General features: G+C 44.1%; 1 protein-coding gene across 1 annotated transcript in view; it reads left to right on the top strand.

Annotated features, from left to right (window-relative positions):
* gpr158a (G protein-coupled receptor 158a) overlaps positions 1-23,276 on the top strand; it is a gene marked incomplete at both ends in the record, with an annotated part of 73,981 nt that overhangs the window by 29,032 nt on the left and 21,673 nt on the right. Inside the window, 3 exons of the mRNA XM_079234188.1 lie at positions 3,250-3,352; positions 8,417-8,643; positions 11,520-11,588. Of these exons, the coding sequence (XP_079090314.1) occupies positions 3,250-3,352; positions 8,417-8,643; positions 11,520-11,588 (399 nt within the window). The remainder of the gene's footprint in view (positions 1-3,249; positions 3,353-8,416; positions 8,644-11,519; positions 11,589-23,276) is intronic.

Raw genomic sequence — 23,276 nt, 5'->3', positions numbered from 1 at the left:
TGATTTCTGCTGTCGGGCAGCAACACCGAGGCCTTCAGCTCCGTATGGAAAGAACAATATGGCTGCCCGCGTTGCTCGCTCTCAACAGAACATCATCAGACGTAATTAATAGCGAATGTCGTGCATATGGAAGTAGGTCACTGTATGTGTGCTCTGTTTGAAATGCTAGAAGAGAGCGTTGCCTTCTGATCACTGCGGGGCGGCAGCTGCTTGTTCATCCAGGATTCTACCGATTAATCGAGTAGTTGGATAAAAAATATATTTTGCTTTGATTGTTTCAATTGAATGCATTAATATTATGCAGGGAATTTGCATCAACGCGTTTCTCCCTAAATTATGCATTTGACAATAATGTAATCATAAAAGATGTGGAAACGTGATTTTACTGATGTGTTGATTTAGAAAAAAATAGGTTTGGCAGAGATAATACATGAGTTTAGTTCCATGTTTCAGTTTTGTACGATCTGACAATTATTTTCCTCAATTAACTAATTATTTTAGTCTATGAAGAATCTATGAAGAAACATCCATCACAATTTCACAGAACCATAGGGAACGTTTTCAACTGTCCAAACCCAAAGAAATTTAATTTACTGTGACGTGTGTGACAGAGAGAAGTAGAAAAAACTCATATTTCAGAAGCCGGATCCAGAAAATACCAAAATGAATACATTTTCTTTCTGTTAACGAATCAACAAATAGTTTCAGCGCTTGAGTTTAAATCATTTAACTTCCTCGTCATCTCAGATGAAACCATTTTGTCGACCGAGGACATTTCCTTCATCATAAAACATTTCCTTAAAGCTAATAAAACAATACATAAACACTGACAATTGCATTGTTTACATGTTTGCTTCACTGCAGACTTTTTCTTGTGTGCATTTTTTTTATGCATCGACACTTTTTCTTTCTTTCTTACTTGTCAGTCAGTAAAATAATGTGACGCTATTAGGAGTAAATCATCTTAATATAACTTGACCTGGACATTCACCCCGGTGTCTCCTCCGCTGCTCCCTTTGTGCAGACCTTTACCCTTCTGGTTCAAAAGCTCTGGCCCCCGCGTGACTGAGGCCGGGTCGCCGGGAGGCGGCTTGTCTGGGTCGCTTCCCCCGGTTCCACTCACTCCACGTCCGAGCCCCCGCAGGAGTGGGATGCACTGTCAGGGCTCATCCTGGCTCTCCGTCACACACGGAAAGAATATGCAAACTCGCACGCACACCTGTCTCCGGGTGTTTCTTCCAGTGGTCGCGAGGTGGGCAGATTAAGTGTGGCAGCTCGCTCCACCAGGAGGAAATCACGCCGCTCCACACAGACCTCGATTCAAGAGCTTTGTGAAGAGATGCAAGAGAGGCACCGATATAAAGGACCATGTCACCTGGAGATTTGTCAAATTTACCCAAATAAAATGTACACTTTGACTCCGTATGCATTGAATCAAACATTTCAAAGAGAGGCGGATTCACGGGCTTCATCTCTCGAGTGAGCCGTCGCCTCTGGCCGTCATTTAACGAGACACTACAACGTGCACATTATAAATACACAGACACACATTAAAACATGCAAAACACAAGCTTGGATTACTCAAACAATCTGAATCATCTACTGCTCACGCATTGCTCGGCTACATTATGCGATCATTGGTACATTCCAGTGAGCCACGATGCATGATGGTGCATTCATCGCTTCGGGGACTAAAGTCTTGAAACCAGCAAACACGTCCAGTCCTGTGGGTGTGACGTGGGGTCTGACTACGTCCTGGCAAAGCACCGGACGCAGCTTTATAGCATCAAAATGATCCGTTTCAAGTCTGTCACCACATTAGTGTGGTGCCACTTTAATTAAAAACCAATTCCCCCCTAGGGGGGCAGACTGAGTGATTGTTATATAAAACTGTAAATCATAGCAAAAAAAAGCCCCAAACTGCTGTATTTGGATGTATTGAACACCATAAGTAATATACAAGTGAAATATATGGTTTGGTACATGAGAAAATTCAAATGTCACAGATGTGTGCAAATGTGCCCCAATGCAAATGTTGGAGACCTTGCCTGAATGTTCTCTGTTCTAAACCCTCTCTAACTTTGTTCTGCTTCACTTTATCAAAGTCAACCTTTGCAGAGAGAATGTTCACATATTGAGCTATGATTTGGGTTAGAGAATGTTCACATATTGAGCTATGATTTGGGTTAGTGTTGGACCTTACAGCTGCATCATTTTAAAGAAATAATCATCCTGAAAGTGATTTCTTTATAGGCGGACCTGAAACCTTTTCATTTTTTTCTGTGTCTTCTTCATTTACTCTTAACCAGTAACATATAGACCGATATTTACACATTTAAACAACATTTACCTTTTAGTATAAAACCAACATTATTCAAATAGATATAGAGATGCACCCTTTTTAGTTTGGGGATGACATTTTCGAGGAAAGGGCCTAAAAATAGGTTTGGTGTTCTATTGGTTAAATGCTTCGTTCTCTTCAGTCTGTTTGAGGGAGCTTGTTCTCCGAGTGGGAACCTGGTAATTACCTCGTGCTCTTGAGCCCCTCCAAGGCTTTGACGGAGGGCCGCCGCTGTCAGCGCTCATACCTCACCGGGTGCCAGGAGACCCGGTCAGAAATAGCCGCCTCCAGCCGTCTGGATCTCACCATCGGGTCAAAAACACTTTGCGGGTGTCGCTATTCTGGGCCCCTCGTCGCCTCCCAGGACTCATAAGTCATTATCATCTCTGATGGGGAAGAAAACGTGTGAGAAAACAATGTTTTATTTTAGGGAGAGAGCGAGAAGGTTTGCTTTTTACATCAATGAATGTGTTGCACTCAGAAGAGAGGAGGAAACCAGAAGTAGAAGGAATGGTTCTCCTTTAATCATGCACATAAGTCTGTTCTTAATTTAGATATTTATTATATCTGGTAATTTGGCAAACAGCACGCAAAGTCTGCCAAGGGTGCCCCCTGACACCCTGGTGTGTTTCCCAGCAGCCCTCAGTCTGCTTCCTATCAGACGGAAGAGGCTTGACTAATTTAACCGAGAGGAATCTCACAACCTAAATGCTCACCAGACGTCTGATCCGTGTTCTCTCCTCTGATCTCCGGCTTTACTTCTGCTTTAGTATTGACGTTTTGTAATTGCTTTTGTATTATACGTCTTATAAGTCCGAAAATGACTTGTTTATTATGGAGGAAATTCATATTCCAGCTGCATCGGTGTCTCCTCTGTGCGTCTGACGGATGCGTTGTTGTCTCTTCAGTGTTCGCCGCTGCACGGTCACGGCTTCGTCCTGGACAAGTACACCTGCCGCTGCCGGGCGGGATTCTACCACCCGGACCGAGTGGCTGTCAACGGATTCACAAGTAAGTCAGGGACCAACCAATCACCTGTTCACACACACATATATATAATCTGTGCTCCTCATCGTATCCCAGGACTCATAAGTCATTATCATCTCTGATGGGGAAAAAAACGTGTGAGAATAAGATGTTATATTTTATATGACCTCTTAGGTCACCTTGCATGGACCAATCATATATATATATATATATATATATATCTATATATATATATATATATATATATATATATATATATATATAAATACATGCATACATTTTATTTAAATGTAGTAAATTATATAATATTTATACATATATAAATATTGTATATATATAAACATATTTATTAAATTATATAAAATGTATATATATATGTATTACACAATATTAGATTTATATATACATACATATATATAAATATTGATATATACATATATATATAAATATTTATATATACATATATATATATAAATGTAAAATAGTGTAATACATATTTTTGATGTATATATAAATACATTTAATTAACATTTATTTATTTATATATATACACATATATATATATATATATGTATATATATATATATATATATATATATATATATATATATATATATATACATATATATATATATATATGTATATATATTACATTATATATTTATATATATATATATATATATATATAAATAATATAGAATTTGTTTTGGTAAACTTCCGCATGCTAAACTCAACCATCGATATCTTAATCCTCTTTGATGAAGGTACAGTTGGTACAACCAGAATATTTTTGGGTTTTCTGCACCGACATTCTTTATTCACATCTTCAAAGTTTCTGATTGAAATATTTTTGCGGGAGTCGTTATCAGCGTTCCGCTGGAATCAATGAAACTTCCTGTTTGCAGTGATTCCAGTTTGTATACCTTCTATTGAGGTTAATTAAACATCCATGAATATACAACAGGTTCTCCATGCCAGGCTGAGACGATCATTACTGGTTTTACCCAAGCCGGGGAGGGGGAACTGGTTTTAATGGCATTAAAATAAAGAAACCTTCACTCCCTCTGTTGTTGTTCACCATCAGCTGCTATGTGTCCTTCATCCACGACCTTGAGATGCATTTTAGACTTTGAGCTCATCACATTTCATGACATCACGTTTCCTTTTAAGTCATTTACCATCAAAGGTTGAAACACAACCTGGCAGCCTGTTTGGTTTCTACCAACGTAGCAGCTCATTCCATCAGCGCTCAACCACTGGACCCATGTTGCTGAGCCGTCATCAAGAGAACCACGAGTTCCCCTTGGCGGGCCCCGGTTACGCAACGTCTTCGTTTAGTAACCGCGGTGATGAGAGGCAGGTGCTGCAAGAGGAAGTGTAGCCTCGGTACCTGGGGAGGCTAATCAGGTTCAAGATGGGAACTATCTTTTTAATCATAGTTACTTCTGTAATCATAGTTACTTCTGAGTTAATTAAAAACTTCTTCTGCAGACGCAGAACCCCAGTGGTTCTCACCTGTCCTCCATCACTCTGGTTCTCACCTGTCCTCCATCGCTGTGGTTCTCACCTGTCCTCCATCACTCTGGTTCTCACCTGTCCTCCATCGCTGTGGTTCTCACCTGTCCTCCATCACTCTGGTTCTCACCTGTCCTCCATCACTGTGGTTCTCACCTGTCCTCCATCACTCTGGTTCTCACCTGTCCTCCATCACTGTGGTTCTCACCTGTCCTCCATCACTCTGGTTCTCACCTGTCCTCCATCTCTGTGGTTCTCACCTGTCCTCCATCTCTGTGGTTCTCACCTGTCCTCCATCTCTGTGGTTCTCACCTGTCCTCCATCACTGTGGTTCTCACCTGTCCTCCATCACTCTGGTTCTAACCTGTCCTCCATCTCTGTGGTTCTCACCTGTCCTCCATCACTGTGGTTCTCACCTGTCCTCCATCACTGTGGTTCTCACCTGTCCTCATCACAGTGGTTCTCACCTGTCCTCATCACAGTGGTTCTCACCTGTCCTCCATCAATCTGGTTCTCACCTGTCCTCCATCGCTGTGGTTCTCACCTGTCCTCCATCGCTGTGGTTCTCACCTGTCCTCATCACAGTGGTTCTCACCTGTCCTCCATCTCTGTGGTTCTCACCTGTCCTCCATCGCTCTGGTTCTCACCTGTCCTCCATCGCTCTGGTTCTCACCTGTCCTCCATCGCTGTGGTTCTCACCTGTCCTCCATCACTGTGGTTCTCACCTGTCCTCCATCCCTGTGGTTCTCACCTGTCCTCCATCGCTCTGGTTCTTACCTGTCCTCCATCGCTGTGGTTCTCACCTGTCCTCCATCGCTCTGGTTCTTACCTGTCCTCCATCGCTGTGGTTCTCACCTGTCCTCCATCGCTGTGGTTCTCACCTGTCCTCCATCACTGTGGTTCTCACCTGTCCTCCATCCCTGTGGTTCTCACCTGTCCTCCATCGCTCTGGTTCTTACCTGTCCTCCATCGCTGTGGTTCTCACCTGTCCTCCATCGCTCTGGTTCTCACCTGTCCTCCATCGCTGTGGTTCTCACCTGTCCTCATCACAGTGGTTCTCACCTGTCCTCATCACAGTGGTTCTCACCTGTCCTCCATCAATCTGGTTCTCACCTGTCCTCCATCGCTGTGGTTCTCACCTGTCCTCCATCGCTGTGGTTCTCACCTGTCCTCATCACAGTGGTTCTCACCTGTCCTCCATCTCTGTGGTTCTCACCTGTCCTCCATCGCTCTGGTTCTCACCTGTCCTCCATCGCTCTGGTTCTCACCTGTCCTCCATCACTGTGGTTCTCACCTGTCCTCCATCCCTGTGGTTCTCACCTGTCCTCCATCGCTCTGGTTCTTACCTGTCCTCCATCGCTGTGGTTCTCACCTGTCCTCCATCGCTCTGGTTCTTACCTGTCCTCCATCGCTGTGGTTCTCACCTGTCCTCCATCGCTCTCACTCTTTCATTTCATCCACTTCCCTCCGTCTCGCCCCACGTAAACCTTGACTGGCGTGATCTCAATTCTACAGCTTTTCCTCACCTGTTTCACCTGCTCCTCCAAGAAGGTCTTTCTGAGAGAGCTGTGTGTGTGTGTGTGTGTGTGTGTGTGTGTGTGTGTGTGTGTGTGTGTGTGTGTGTGTGTGTGTGTGTGCGTGTGAGAGAGCGTGTGTGTGAATGTGTGTGTGGCTGTGTGTGTGTGAGTGTGTGTGTGTGAGAGAGCGTGTGCGTGTGTGTGTGTGTGTGTGTGTGTGTGTGTGTGTGTGAGTGTGTGTGTGTGAGAGAGCGTGTGCGTGTGTGTGTGTGTGTGTGTGTGTGTGTGTGTGTGTGTGTGTGTGTGTGTGTGTGTGTGTGTGTGAGAACACAACAACAGAGAGGACCAGTTACTGCTCATGGGACCAGTAACCAGCCTTTTCTCCACTAGAGACTTCCTGACTCTCTGTGGTAAAACATCATCTCACCTCTCTCTGTCTCATCTTTCTGGATCCTTCACGTAAACAAACACAGACCTAGTTTCCTCTGACCGTCGGTCAGCTGCAGCAGCGACACACTGACGAAGGATGTGACTCATTTCTGGAGATAAGTCGTCCTTTTGAAGGGATCGAGTCATAGCTTTGGAAAATAGGCCAGTTTCTTTTTTTAAAGGCGAAATCCCCGCAAATCTCTGAGACAATGGCGGTTTCCAATAAAGCCTCCATAAAAGCTCTATTTAAATCCACCATCCGTTATCTATGCAACCACATGGGCATCGTAGGGGATTTAACCAACAACACACTGGCTTCTGGGTTTACCTTAGTTTACCCTGGGAAGAGCATCTATGGTTTAGTGGTTGGTTTTACCTTCACATCTGTGGAGATTCTTGAATATATGTTCTTTCTCCAGTCAGATCTGGCTCCTAGCTTAAAAAAAACATCATTTTTTCCAATGCTTTGAGCCGATCCGTCCCGTCTTCAGACCCAATCATCTCTGTCCTTGTCGGGATGAAACAAATCGAGGTTGAGGTTATCAGCCTTGAAGGATCCGCCAGTGACTGAACGAGGTGCCGCGTGTTGACTCTTCATGTTCACGCGTATAGATCCGTCTCCCTGGCGATGACACGATGCCGATGGATCAGTGAGGTCAGAGAGGGAGAGCAGTCTCTCCTCAGAGGAGCACTTCATCTCCTCAATGTGTTCAGAGGAAGAGACAGACGAGGAAACTGAGGGAGACGGGACTTAAATTAAATAGATTAATAAGATCATTTGTAAAGTGTTAGTAAATGATTAAAAAAAATGCTGCAATTCATGATGAAATCAGGTAGTTACTACTCATTAATTCAGTAGTTACTACTCATTAGTTAAGTAATAGTTAAGTATGTTCTGTAACTGAGACTTCTGCTAGCTTTGAGCCACTGCTTTGGCTCAAAGCTAGCAGAAGTCTCAGTTATCTTTTCAACAGAAAAGGGAAATAGACTCAACACAAAGTCATAAAGAACATTAACATGATGGTGCTGGGGGGCCATGCCCGTCAGTGGCAAAAGTGTTCCATAGTATGTTGGCACATAGCTAAATATTATTAATTATGCTAGCTATAACTAGCTCGCTAGCCCGTTAGCTCGCTAGCTCGTTAGCCCGTTAGCTCGCTAGCTAGCAAGCTCGTCACTGGTCCAGAGATAGGCACCGGCACGCGCCGCCTCAGTTGTAAGTAGACAAATCCTGGTGATAGCGAGTATTTCGCTATCACCAGTGACATAATCAATCATTTGTACCAACACACTGAGAAACATGCCACTACTCGTGCTACTGTGCATCAGCTAATAATAATAATAATGCCCCTGTGACGTCCATACCAAATAAATTCATGCTCAAACAAATCGGTTCCTGTCGACTCCAGTCATTTTTGGTTTCATTTGTAAGCGTTGAACTATTTATTTATTATTCATCATCTTACTTAATGACACAGTTTTCATGTTGCAACACGTGGCTCTCAGGTTTTACATCAATAGCTGAATACATTTTTAAAACCAAATCATGATTTCATGAAAAATCAAGCTGCTTAACTCATTGTTTTGGACCTCAACCTCCTCTCTTTCTCCATCTTTGGTGCCACAGGGACGGGGAAGAAGAGCAAAGCCTCGGCCAGCGGCCCCAACGCGGACGAGGGCTCGTCCAGCGACTGCCTGCCGTGTCAGCAGGGCTGCAGCTTCTGCCGGGACGAGACGCCCTGCGTGGCGCCGGAGGACGGCGCCCTGCGGCTCGCCGTGGTCTCGGTGCAGAGCCTCTGCATGCTCGTGGTCTTCGTCGGCATGGTGCTCGTCTACCACTTCCGCAGGAACAAGGTGTGTGTGGCCACGCGCCATGAGCTAAAGCTCTGTGTTCCTTCTTTTGGTCCCTGTTGTTGCTTTATTCAAATCTTAAGAGTTCAGCTTTTAGGGAATCTGTTCTGTTAGTTTAATAAAAACCCTTTTCCTCGAAAATGTCATCCCCAAACAAAAAAGGGTGTATCTCTGCAACCACTAGGGCTATTTTAATAATGTTGGTGTTATAATAAAAGGTACACATGTGAGATTTTGTTCAGATGTGTAAATATCAGTCTATATGTTACTGGTTAAGAGTAAATGAAGATGACACACAGAACAAAATGAAAAGGTTTCAGGTCCACCTATAAAAAATTATTTCTTTGAAATGATGCAGCGGTAAGGTCCAACTCTAACCCAAATCATAACACAATATGTGAACATTCTCTAACCCAAATCATAACACAATATGTGAACATTCTCTAACCCAAATCATAGCTCAATATGTGAACATTCTCTAACCCAAATCATAGCTCAATATGTGAACATTCTCTAACCCAAATCATAACTCAATATGTGAACATTCTCTAACCCAAATCATAACACAATATGTGAACATTCTCTAACCCAAATCATAACACAATATGTGAACATTCTCTAACCCAAATCATAACACAATATGTGAACATTCTCTAATCCAAATCATAACACAATATGTGAACATTCTCTAACCCAAATCATAGCTCAATATGTGAACATTCTCTAACCCAAATCATAACACAATATGTGAACATTCTCTAACCCAAATCATAGCTCAATATGTGAACATTCTCTTGATAAAGTGAAGCAGAACAAAGTTAGAGAGGGTTTAGAACAAAGAAACTCAGACGCGGTCTCCAAAATTTGCATTGGGGCACATAAGTGACATTTTTCATTTTTTTCATGTACCAAACCATATATTTCACTTATATATTACTTATGGTGTTCAATACATCCAAATACAGCAGTTTGTGGCTTTTTCTTTCATAAAACAAGCTCTGATTTACAGTTTTATATAACAGTCGCTCAGTCTTGGTGATTGGTTTTTAAAAGGTTTAGAGACACAGATTCAAGTCACCATTACAACGTCACATCAGTTAGGCGTTTGATGTGTTCGGGCCGGGCGGTCATCAAAGCCCTCTGGATCAATAAATAAATAGATCTGTTTGTGGGCGGTCACCACAAAGCTTTGAAATCATTTCAAACGGCCGCAGATCACCAGTCTGCCGCTTGTGTCTAAAAGAGACGACGTTCACTCTGGTTCACACGCTGACCGCTGCAGTGATGACATGTCAGAATATAACTTTCCAAAGATAGATAGATTAATACTTTATTCATCCCCAAGGGGAAATGATGTACAGTAGCAAGCAACTTACATAGAAGACACAAAAAACAGGAACGCTAAATACTCAATATATACAACAAAACAGCACAGCGCATTAATTAAAGTAAATTATTTCACAATGGGAATATTTTTGTACTTTTAATGCAAATAAGGTGACAGAGTGCATGAAAACAGCATTAAAGACTAATAGAGCCATTTTATGAAAATATCAAATAGTGTGTTTCAATCAAAGTTAATTAGGAATAAATAAAGAATTTAACAGAAAGATGAGTTATTGGCCTTCTACTTTAGTTTGATCAGATAAATATTATGAATGTTCGTTTAACTTGCCTCGTGCCATTTTGCATACATTATTAACACGTGAATCTCGGCTCAGTTTAAATAAGTAAAGTAAACTTTTGACCAAACTTATGAAATCCTCTGAGCCTCTATTGTTCCTCTCAGTGAATGATCTTTTTAAAAGCTTTGTTTTGAGCATCATAAGTGCAGATTAACATCTCTGCTCTCCACACCTGAAGACTCCTGCTTCATATCAACCGGCTTCAACAAAGGATCGCTCACATTATTAATAATAATCACATTAATAATGCAGACGGAGGTTGAGGTCCTCTGGGTCTTTGTCGTGTCTAAACACCTCTTACGTAATCCTCTCATCATCAAACCAAGTTTAACAGCTTAGTTTATAAGCTTCTCGCAGACTTTGCGATAAATTAAAGTTTTTCATAAACAAACGAGTTCATTTGGCTCGTAGGTTTTCATTCATGCGGAACAAGATGAGCGCTGGTCTGCTCCGGATAGCCGTGTTGTGTTATTTTGTGTTGTCCTGAAAGCGGAGGCTCAGTCGTCCTCTGCTCCCTGAAAGCACCCTCGGGCGTCGCTCCAGCTTCAGGACGATATTTTGTTAAATGTCTTACATAACAGGAGCAGAGAAAGAGCCGGAGATGTTGAACCCTTTATAAAACGTCCTGGAGGCCGGAGCTTTGTTCCCTTTCAACCAACGAAGAAGAAAGCTGGAATGCTATGATATCATGTGTGTGTTTAGACCTGCTGCAGCCTGAGGGATTTTACCAGAGTTCAAACTGTCCTTCATTCATTTAGTAGAAGAAGAAAAAAACATTATCCTTGTCAACATCATAATTTTGGTGATTTTGGACATAAACATTTCAAATTAAAGCTTCTGTTATCAATGTTTTAATCAACAATGGATTGCATTACTGCGCATAATTGTCTCCATTTTGCTGCTTTTGCTTCTGTTTTGCATGTTTGGGCTTTTAGTTGTTTGTTTTTGATTATTTTCTTTGATTCATTTAATAAACTTAATAAGCACGTCTCTGGCCAAATATCGGTTATGAATCTGTGTCCTTAAACAACCAATAAAATTATATCTTAGGGATGTTAAAACTTATATTCCTTGTATGTGTAACCTGGAAAATAAATGCTTCTGATTCTGATTCTGTGGCCCAAATCCTGTTAATGTGGTTCAAGCATTTGATGCATAAAGAATAAGTTTATTAATATCTTCCTTCTCTTGCAGAGTATCCGAGCATCAGGTTTAGTCCTGCTGGAGGCCATCCTGTGTGGAGCGCTGCTTCTCTACTTTCCGGTGAGACACTCGCTAGTGTGTGTGTGTGTGTGTGTGTTTGTGTGTGTGTGTGTGTGTGTGTGTGTGTGTGTGTGTGTGTGTGTGTGTGTGTGTGTGTGTGTGTGTGTGTCTGTATCCTTTCATGTGCTCGTTTCTCGACATATTTGTTGATCGTCCTCGTGCCGAGCTCCTTTGAGATGGAAACACAAACATTCTCCTCCACTGAAGTTGACCTTCAGCTTGACCTTCAGGTCGCGCTGTCACTCGTTCATCTGAATCAACCGGATCGTTTGCCTCGCCGGATAATTCAACCCTCAGTCAGTAAATCATAGCTTTTCTTTTTGGGGCCGTGTGTGTGTGTGTGTGTGTGTGTGTGTGTGTGTGTGTGTGTGTGTGTGTGTGTGTGTGTGTGTGTGTGTGTGAGAGACGGACCGGCAGAGACACACTCCAGGGCGTGCTTGGTGACCCTCTGCTAACGGTACACAGAGCGGGCCGTGAACCCAGCCGCCCGTCACCACGCCGTCTGTTAACGTCTGTTAACCGTCTGTTGGCCGTCTGTTAACCGTTTGTTGGCCGTCTGTTGGCCGTCTGTTGGCCGTCTGTTAACGTCTGTTAACCGTCTGTTGGCCGTCTGTTAACCGTTTGTTGGCCGTCTGTTGGCTGTCTGTTAACCGTCTGTTGGCCGTCTGTTAACCGTCTGTTGGCCGTCTGTTAACCGTCTGTTGGCCGTCTGTTAACGTCTGTTAACCGTTTGTTGGCCGTCTGTTGGTCATCTGTTGACGTCTGTTAACCGTCTGTTGGCCGTCTGTTGGCCGTCTGTTAACGTCTGTTGACCGTCTGTTGACCGTCTGTTAACCGTTTGTTGGCCGTCTGTTGGCCATCTGTTAACGTCTGTTAACCGTCTGTTAACCGTCTGTTAACCGTCTGTTGCCGTCTGTTGGCCGTCTGTTAACCGTTTGTTGGCCGTCTGTTGGCCGTCTGTTAACCATCTGTTGGCCGTCTGTTGGCCGTCTGTTAACCGTCTGTTGGCCGTCTGTTAACCGTTTGTTGGCCGTCTGTTAACGTCTGTTGACCGTCTGTTGACCGTCTGTTAACCGTTTGTTGGCCGTCTGTTGGCCATCTGTTAACGTCTGTTAACCGTCTGTTAACCGTCTGTTGGCCGTCTGTTGGCCGTCTGTTAACCGTTTGTTGGCCGTCTGTTGGCCGTCTGTTAACCGTCTGTTGGCCGTCTGTTAACCGTTTGTTGGCCGTCTGTTAACCGTTTGTTGGCCGTCTGTTGGCCGTCTGTTAACCGTTTGTTGGCCATCTGTTGGCCGTCTGTTGGCCGTCTGTTAACCGTTTGTTGACCGTCTGTTGGCCGTCTGTTGACCGTCTGTTAACCGTCTGTTAACCGTTTGTTAACCGTCTGTTGGTCGTCTGTTGGCCGTCTGTTAACGTCTGTTAACCGTCTGTTAACCGTCTGTTAACCGTCTGTTGGCCGTCTGTTAACCGTCTGTTGACCGTCTGTTAACCGTCTGTTGGTCGTCTGTTGGCCGTCTGTTAACATCTGTAAACCATCTGTTCACCGTCTGTTGGTCGTCTGTTAACCGTCTGTTAACCGTCTGTTAACGTCTGTTAACGTCTGTTAACCGTCTGTTGGCCGTCTGTTAACCGTCTGTTGGCCGTCTGTTGACCGTCTGTTAACCGTCTGTTAACTGTCTGTTGGCCGTCTGTTGGCCGTCTGTTAACCGTCTGTTGGCCGTCTGTTGACCGTCTGTTAACCGTCTGTTAACTGTCTGTTGGCCGTCTGTTGGCCGTCTGTTAACCGTCTGTTGGCCGTCTGTTGACCGTCTGTTAACCATCTGTTAACTGTCTGTTGGTCGTCTGTTGGCCGTCTGTTGGCTGTCTGTTGGCCGTCTGTTGACCGTCTGTTGGCCGTCTGTTGGCCGTCTGTTGACCGTCTGTTAACCGTCTGTTAACTGTCTGTTGGTCGTCTGTTAACCGTCTGTTAACTGTCTGTTGGCCGTCTGTTAACCGTCTGTTGGCCGTCTGTTGACCGTCTGTTAACCGTCTGTTAACTGTCTGTTGGTCGTCTGTTAACCGTCTGTTAACCGTCTGTTAGCGTCTGTTAACGTCTGTTAACCGTCTGTTGGCCGTCTGTTAACCGTCTGTTGGCCGTCTGTTGACCGTCTGTTAACCGTCTGTTAACTGTCTGTTGGCCGTCTGTTGGCCGTCTGTTAACAACTGTTAACCATCTGTTAACTGTCTGTTGGTCGTCTGTTGGCCGTCTGTTGGCTGTCTGTTGGCCGTCTGTTGACCGTCTGTTGGCCGTCTGTTGGCCGTCTGTTGACCGTCTGTTAACCGTCTGTTAACTGTCTGTTGGTCGTCTGTTAACCGTCTGTTAACTGTCTGTTGGCCGTCTGTTAACCGTCTGTTGGCCGTCTGTTGACCGTCTGTTAACCGTCTGTTAACTGTCTGTTGGTCGTCTGTTGGCCGTCTGTTAACGTCTGTTAACCGTCTGTTGGCCGTCTGTTAACCGTCTGTTAACTGTCTGTTGGCCGTCTGTTAACCGTCTGTTAACCGTCTGTTAACGTCTGTTAACCGTCTGTTGGCCAACAGACTTCTTTCAGAGTGAACTCGTCACATTTCATCTGAAACCTTTTCAGCGTCCCGTGAAAATGGACGTCAGAGTTTCAGACGCAATCGCTCGAAAAAATAATTATAATTCACTCCATCAAACCCAAACTTCGCACATATACTCCTAACAGATAGAGATATGTTGTATATTAGTTAGAATATATTAATGCAGAATGTATGAATATAGTTACGATATAAATAAACAAGCTTTAGTTGTTGTTTTTTTCTTTTCTGTGTACTATCATAAACTAATATACCACTAACACATATATGAATTTATTATCTATGTTCAAAGCTGTTTAAGTTTTTCAAATAGACCTTGGGCTTGAGGAGATATTCAGTATTTAGTTGAATGCAAACCATTCGCAATTTTAGCGATTGAATTGTCTGGATAGCACATGTATAACTGTGTTTATGAACTGCATACTAATGAGTTACTAATCAGTGTTCATGTTGGAACAATGCTTTATAAATGATGAATGAAGTGTTTACTCGTGCTTTATAAATGCTAAATACTGTGTATTCATTATAAAGTGCTAACAAAATGGCTTTATCGTGAGATTGAGAAAACGCTGGTCGAATACGCAAAGTAAAAGAGTTTAAACATGTGGCGACAATAACAGTAGTATTATGTAATTTAATTATCTTTATTTAAAGGGACCATGTACAGTTCAAACATAAATGTCACAATTGTTTGCACTTTACCAGATTATAGCTTCAGATAACTAGCATCTGTAGTCCCTTGACAGGTCATAACCAACATAAAAAACGTATAAAAGTGACATCATTCTTCTGAAGCGCCTCACTATTCATCCAAGCGTTTCCCTGCAGCCTCCGTCCGACGCCCACGTGCCGCTGACTTACACAGATCCGCCACTGTCCTCCTCTCTGGCGCTCGGGGCGTTTGGCTAATTGCAATTTAGTTGCAATCATGTGGAGCTATATGCTTAGCGAAGCAACGCGGGGCGAATGTAATTAACGGCAACTGATTTAAAGCCGGCTAATCAATGCAATTTGCCCGCGACGAGGTCCTGGAAAGTAATAACGTTGGAAATGTGCAGACGGAAAGCAAACTGGGAGTCAGGTTATCGGTGAGCGATCATCCTGCATCCAGCTGGAGGGGCGATGCTAAGGATGCTAAGGATGCTAAGGATGCTAAGGATGCTAAGGATGCTAAGAATAGACTGCGTGTAGAAAAGGGAGTACAAAAGGAACTTTACTCCGCCGCTATGAACCCTAGCTTGTTTAGAGATTAGGTTATTCTATTAGATTATTATTATCGTGGTTAAACGGACGATGTTTTCTTGATCAAAGGCCTCGGCCCGATCGTGTGAGAGATTGATCTCCACCCCGATGTGTCTGCATGTGAATCCCACAGATGAGACGCATCACTGCCCGTCTAAATATAGACTCAGAAATATTCCTGCCGCTGCTTCTATTTTAAATAATTCCACTGTTATTAAGCGGCGGGAGACGCAGCTCTGCTGCTCCCGTGGCATTCGGCTTTGTGGAGAAATGCAACCCCAAAAAAAACGCTCTCTCTCCTGAGTGTCACATGCAATAACTTCAGCCCTCTCTCTGCTTTGAGATGAGGAGGGAGGAGAGGGAGTACAGAAGGAGAGAGGCAAAATTATGGCAGTGCCAAAGCCGGCTATTTCCGTCTGGCTGTGTGTGTGTGTGTGTGTGTGTGTGTGTGTGTGTGTGTGTGTGCGTGTGTGTGTGTGTGTGTGTGGGTGATTCACAATGTGATCCCTGGATTAGCTTGCCAGCCCTGCGTTTGTTTCTTTGCAGCTTCTTATTGACGCTGCTGGGGAGGCTTAGACGGCAGCAAAGTGACAGAGTTTGGTTTGCTTGTTGTTGTTGTTGTTGTTGTTGTTGTTGTTTTTTCCCAGACTGCACCGTCTCCTCCGGTCGAGCCGGGAACAAACACACGGGCCGATGAGTCAGAGGCGTTGCATGGAGTGCAACCTGGCCTCGGCCTGTCAGAAGGCGTTGACGGGCGCTTCAGATAAATGGGGGGAAAGCATGATTGTACTCGTCAAAGGGAGAATACAACGTGGTCTTCCGCCATTTTTTTTATCCCAAATTGCTCGACGCCGTGACCCAGTTGCCTCTCGCCGTCTGTCCGTGTCTGCTGAGCTCCTCGGGCCCAGCACTGACCCGCAACCATGACATTTCCATGTTTGCCTTTTTGCCTTTTTCTTCTTTATCGTTCGTCTCTCGGTTCCCCGGTGATGTTTCTTCACCTCTCCCCACGTTCCCCTGTCCTTTTAATCTGAGTGTGCATACAGAAAGATGCTGCGGTAGAACAACAACAACAACAACAACAACAACAACAACAACAACAACAACAGCAACACAACAGCGTGAAACTCGCCTCCCCGTGAGGCGAGAGGACAGACGTTAACTCAGATGTAGGAGTGGAAGTCTGCAGGTTTCTGTGTGTGTGTGTGTGTGTGTGTGTGTGTGTGTGTGTGTGTGTGTGTGTGTGTGTGTGTGTGTGTGTGTGTGTGTAGAGACGACCCGTTCATCAGGTTTTACCTTGTTCTACTTTGATACCATCGTTGTTTATTTAAAGGTCGTTCAATGAAACAAAACTGTTTGAACCTCAAGGTATTTGGCAACAAGTCAAGCAACACATAGTTAGTTGGCGTCTTTCTGGAAACCAGAGGAGCTTTTTCTGATCCAGTGACATCGTGACATCGCTTTAAGGCTGATGGGGATCCTTTATATCAGGTCACATGGTACAAATCAAGACAAACACATGTTAGGTGTCACATTAAACATAGAAATCAGGGCTACAATCATGTATAACCCTTCTAAACACAACTCAAACAATAAATAGGGTGAGGGGTTGACGGCTACGTGTCGACCAGCTGATCCATAATGTTTCTGAGAGGACAATAACTATGTAATCGTCCCAACCGGGACCCTTTAGATCTGCTAAAATGATTCCCTGAGAAGGATTACATCTCTGTTGAAAGGATCCTCGGGTCAGCGGCAGAGTAAGAACTTCATGTCCTGCTCAATAAATCCTTTGCCGTTTTGAAACCAGTGACCTTTGAGTCCCCTCCCCCGCCCCCGCCTCCCCCTCCCCCGCTCCCTGTCCTTCCACCTGTCCAATCTCAGCATCGTCTCGGTGCCAAGCCGGGCCGAGGCGCCACCTCCGCCTAACTCGGGGCGCTCGCGGCGCATCAGGGGGCTAATGAGAAGCGGGGCGACGCGTCCTGACCCGACAGGCCGTGAAACACCGGCTGCCGGGCCGCTCTCTCCTGCGCCGCTCCGCCTTCCACACAAGCTGGTCTGGCACCTCCAATCTGACTGAAGTGGATTTGGAGGGTTTCCGTTTGCATTTCATCGTTCCATACCCGGTTTCCCTTCTGCAAAGTGCTGTGGAGTCCCACACCCCCCCCAAAAAAAGAAGTTGAAGTTGAGGATCCACAGCTGCAGCTGGAGCGTTCCTTCTATCTACACGGGATATTCCCTCTCTCTTTGTGGCCGAGCGAGATGGGAATGAGGAGGGAAGGGAGCAGCCGGTGTGTGAGCTGGATGTAATTCACACCCGGCCCACCTCGGGGAGCAGCACCTCCCATGTGGCGGCGGGTGGCGGCTCTCATATCAAAATGGATCCGTCGGCGCTGCAGAGCCTCTCCTCCCACTGCGTCCCGCCGAAGGTGTCGACAGCGGGGCGACGACCAGGAAAAGCCGGCCACGGGCGGACCGGATGTCGGTCCTTATTTCACGTCAAAGCAGTGGAAGCGGCACGGGAGCTTTGTTGTGACAGGACGACCCCCGAGGCCGCCGCTTCTAAACGGCTCAGAGTCGCTCTCCTCCCCTTCGGACTCACGAGGAACCGCGACCACGAAAAGGTCGAGTCTCAGCGCCGTCTGTTCCTGCGACTGCCGGCGAGCAGCTTTTAGTTTCGGCCATTTTTAAATGGAGAAATTGATGTGTTTGTACTTGCGGCGTTGACGGGTGACTAATATATTATATTTTATGTTGGCTTTTTAATTTTAGCGAGTGCTCCATTAGTATGAGCGTGCTCTGTAGCTGCCAACTCCACTAATGATCATTCAGCATTCAAACCATCATTTAAAATGTCTGCTAAGTCTAACAGAAGAAGAATTTAGACGCATTAAATGCACCGTCAGCGTCTTCATTTTTTAACATTGCAACCACATTAATTAACATATTAATATAAACACTTTTCCTTAACCCTTCAGTACATAGTTTCTTAAATTCACCTTTTAAAGTCACTTGCATATGTGATACATACCCATGTGTTGTATCTACACTCAGCTCTCTATATAATGACGCTCCATTGTCATAAGCCACAAGTGTAAATAAATAATATCGCCCTAAAGCTGAAAAATTGAAGTTCGATTTTTTTAAAATTCTTCATATCTCTTGTGAAAACATAACTTTCCTCATGTGGACGAAACGTTTTGGTGATGGACACTGGTTTACAAAAGATCTTGGGTTCACAGAAGCAGTGAAATATATGAATGAAATGGTAGAAACACGTCAATAAATGGTAGAAAACATTTTTTTTTCGCGAAGATATGAATATTTACAAAAAGTTGACAAAACTTCAGCCGACCGTCTGTGAAGTAAGAGAATGAGAGTGTGTAGACGAGAGTGTGTAGAACAGAGTGTGTAGACGAGAGTGTACATGAGTGTGTGTACATGAGAGTGTGTAGAACAGAGTGTGTACATGAGTGTGTACATGAGTGTGTGTACATGAGAGTGTGTAGAACAGAGTGTGTAGAACAGAGTGTGTACATGAGAGTGTGTACATGAGTGTGTGTACATGAGTGTGTGTACATGAGAGTGTGTACATGAGAGTGTGTACATGAGTGTGTGTACATGAGTGTGTGTACATGAGAGTGTGTACATGAGTGTGTGTACATGAGTGTGTGTACATGAGAGTGTGTAGAACAGAGTGTGTACATGAGAGTGTGTACATGAGAGTGTGTAGAACAGAGTGTGTACATGAGAGTGTGTAGAACAGAGTGTGTACATGAGAGTGTGTACATGAGTGTGTGTACATGAGAGTGTGTACATGAGAGTGTGTAGAACAGAGTGTGTAGAACAGAGTGTGTAGAACAGAGTGTGTACATGAAAAGAGACCTTGTGTATTTCTACTCTACTGATCGATGCGCTGAGAGACACTGACCTTCACGCGAAAGGGGATCAATCCCTGAAGCTTTCCTTTTTTGCATCGACCCCCTGTGTGCACACACACACACACACACACACACACACACACACACACACACACACACACACACGCACACACATGCGTGTTTATTGTCTACACACACAAGTTAATTACAAACTGCTGCTTTTTGATGCTCTTTTTTCTAACTGCATTATTCAAAAACAAGAATCAACCCACTTTTCTCTTTTTTTAAGCGCTGTTTGCTGAATCTCTCCTGTTCGCCCCGGAGCGAGAGCTAATTATCTAAAGCGGTCTAGCACAAAATGATTTGTATGCTCTGCGGTGCATCCAGCCGGGCGTCATATTTTGCTTGTGGGTGTGCTCCCATTCTCACAGGAAGACTTTGGGGCCCGCAGAGGGCCTGAGTTTGTGTTTTCATGACATTTAGAGCCAACACTTCTATTAGCTAAACTCCAGTGGAGGTCATATTGTAGCTTCAGACAACACTACAACATCTTACACCTGTTTTGAGCGGCAAAAAGCACCTCAGCCATGAGGAGTGGTGAGACGCGGTGGGTTGTGCGACATCACAACAACTCCCTAAAGCCGCCGCTCGCACACAGCTGTGCCGTCTTGCGTCACCGGCGGAGCAACAGGGACGCTCTCCAGCCGACCCGGATCCGAGTGCAGCCAGCTGGCGGCTGCTGAAACAAGAGATGATTAGGAATGAAATATAACTGCAAATTAAGTGACTGAGTGTTGATTGAATGAGTAAGTGGGTGAGCGTGTGAATCCTGCTCTGGTTGTGTTGGTCTGTTCTTTTAGAGTCGTGAGCGTTGTTCAACATCCTAATAGAAAGATCGAAGAATAAATACATGTATCCTGCAGGTACGTCTGTATACTGCATGTGTCTGTGTTTAAGTCAGATAGCCTGGATTTAGATAGATAGATAGATAGATAGATAGATAGATAGATAGATAGATAGATAGATAGATAGATAGATAGATAGATAGATAGATAGATAGATAGATACATAGATACATAGATAGATAGATACTTTATTAATCCCCAAGGGGAAATGTGTTGTCGTTGTAGCGCCTTCCAACTTACAGCTTACAGATACAAATAAACACACAAGATAAAATATATAAAAAAGCAACAGGGATGAAAGATATATACAAAATTAAATTAAAATAAAGTAATATATATATAAATATACACAAATAAAATAGAATACAAATAACTGGAATGAAATATATGTACAGCTGCAGAGAGTATTCATTAATTTAGCAAATTAAAAGTAAACAATAGAGAGTGAATATTTGAGCAATATTTGACTTATCGAGTTGCAAAAAGAAGTCTGATTGTATGAAAGTCCATGAAAACATGACTCTACTTCTCTCTTGATTTATTCCCTCAGTAAACATGGTGAAAGTGTAGAGGCTCAATCACAAGGTTACAAGTCTTCCTCAATACAGCATGATGTTTTTTGTAATTTGCGTTAGAAAATGTCAAAATAATTGCACAAACATTAAAAAAAATTGCTAAAAATGGCGACGCTGTAATCCAAGATGGCCGCCGCCAAATCGCCGAACTCGAGGCTTCAAAACGTCCGTCCACGAACCAGAAGGGTGACGCCACGATGACTAACTTCTCATGAACAGCTCATGACACATCACAGGTTCAAACCCCCGACAGCTGATGTTCCATCAACAGCGTCCAGAAACAAAGCGCCGGCTTAGTCCCCGTTCATACGAGCATCAGCAGGACGTCCGTCGTTTATTGAACTGTGTGGCTTTTCTTTTGAGGATGTAGTTTGTGCTGCTGGTGTTTCTATTATTTTGTCCACCAGCTCAACAGCACCTCAAACTACATCCTCCAAAGTGATCATGCGGTTGAATCAACGGCTGTTATTCACCTCTATAATTAGCAGGTTTTCTAAATGGTATCCGCTCAACACAACGGGCTTATTGAACACGCCCAATGCGTATTCACATGGTGGTGGAAAAGGTATGTAAATTGTTGAATTAATTGTCTGGTTGAACCTCATTTGCAGCCACATCAGTTAAACTCTTCCGGAAGCTGCAAATCAAACCTGCAGTCCCAACTGCTTCAGTTGCAGCTGCTCTCTGGATGTCTGCGCTCAGCGGACTGAGGCCTCGGCTTTGGCCGAGCCATTGTAAAAGTTGGATTTTCCTTTTTGGAGAGTCATTCTTTGGTATTTTGTGTATTTTGGCTCATGGTCCTGTTGCATAACTCAACCTCTGGTGAGCTTTGACTCAACGGACTGACGTTTTCTCGTAAGGTGTCTTGGTAAACTTGCAAATGTCTCCTCCCCTCAACGAGTTCCATTCCCCGAGGCCCTGGATCAACGCTCCCTCCACCAGAGGCTGAGGGGTCTTTCCTTCCAGGTTTAGTTCCCATCAAGCATCTCGTGAACAGCAAAAGGAGTTCTGATCCACACCTCCGAACTCGTTGCATGATTGGACTCTAGCTTTGCAAATTACTGACTTAAATGATCTCCTGTCTGCTGCATGACTGGTCCAATACGATCATGTTTGGGTTATTCGTCACAACAAATTGTGTTTGTTCATTTTTTTTTCACTTAGATAAAGATCAGGCCAATATTTTATGACAAATTCATAAATAAATGCAAGTAATTTCCCCGTATGTCAGCTTCAAACGCTCCGGATACGTAGCTGTGTCATGAAGCACGTTTTGAGGCCAAATTATTTTGGCAAGTATCTCTTCATTCTGATTCACGGTTAAGGAACGTGGCTGAGTGCCGGCTGAAGGTGCACCGACGAGCTGGAGGCACCTTTGTGGAGCTTTGGTTCTCTTGAGGGGATTAAACTACATCACAGGAGACAATGCCACTAAAATAACAGAATAACACCTTCAGGACATTCGGGCCGGCTTGATTAGGGAACGCAGTCGCGTGAAGTTTAAGAGGCTGTGAATGAAACTGGTCACAAACTGGTGCAACACATTTATTTACATTGGTTACCAGTGTAAACGATGTTCATGGTAATAGTAATAAAAAACACTGTTGTCATTTGGCATTAACTGTTGTCACTTTAACACACACTTCTGCTGTAAACCTTTCATGAATGGAATATTTCATAATTAGAAGAGTTGTACTTTTCACCATAGTTTTGCAGACTTGTACATTGAAGTTTGTATCTGTAAGTTTAGTGTTGTGGAAAACGTCTTTCTTTTCACAATTCATCCTGAGGGGCATGAACATGAACGTCCTCATATATAACGTACTTGTAGCCGGGCTCTTGGACGCCGTGATATTCAAATGAAGTGAAGCTGTTGTCTTGGTGACATCACTTGGTGACATCACAACTCTGCTTATTCTTACCTGATGACGCCTCTGAAGAACAGCTGAAAGCTCTGGCTGTCGGCCTTTAATGCAACGAGCCTTTTTGCTGTATTCATGTGATGGAGATCAAAACCTGCTTCTCCAGGAAGTTGCATAGCAAACTGTCTTTACAGCAAACGCCCACGCCTTCCTGGTGATATAATGTTGATGGAAGAGACCGGAGATGACAGAGACCTGAACGTATCAAGAGCTCAGAGGATAAACTCACCAGGAATGTTCTCTTCCATCCCGGCTGACACCTGGTCAGCCTCGCTCGGCTGAAGGTGGACACAATAGACTTCATTGTGTGTCGTCTACATTGAGCAGAATGCAGCAGCTCAGGTTGTGTTTTTGGCAAAGGGAGACCAGGTTATGAGTTATGAGTTATGCCACTGGAACAAAGGTTGTGTAACTTGAATAAATCCTCTGTGGGAGACTGACTGCTGCAGCAGGTTTATTTCAGCCATCGGCCCAATTGAGGTCTAACCTGAACCAACTTAAAACAATCAAACCCTCCTTTGTGTTCATCTATTGCAGGACGAAGGGCACAACTTAAACAGGACAA

This window comes from Taurulus bubalis (assembly GCF_910589615.1).
Source record: "Taurulus bubalis genome assembly, chromosome: 18".
In the NCBI taxonomy this organism is placed as follows: domain Eukaryota; kingdom Metazoa; phylum Chordata; class Actinopteri; order Perciformes; family Cottidae; genus Taurulus; species Taurulus bubalis.
Note: the sequence above shows the minus strand (reverse complement) of the source record. Positions and strands in the feature narration are given on the sequence as shown.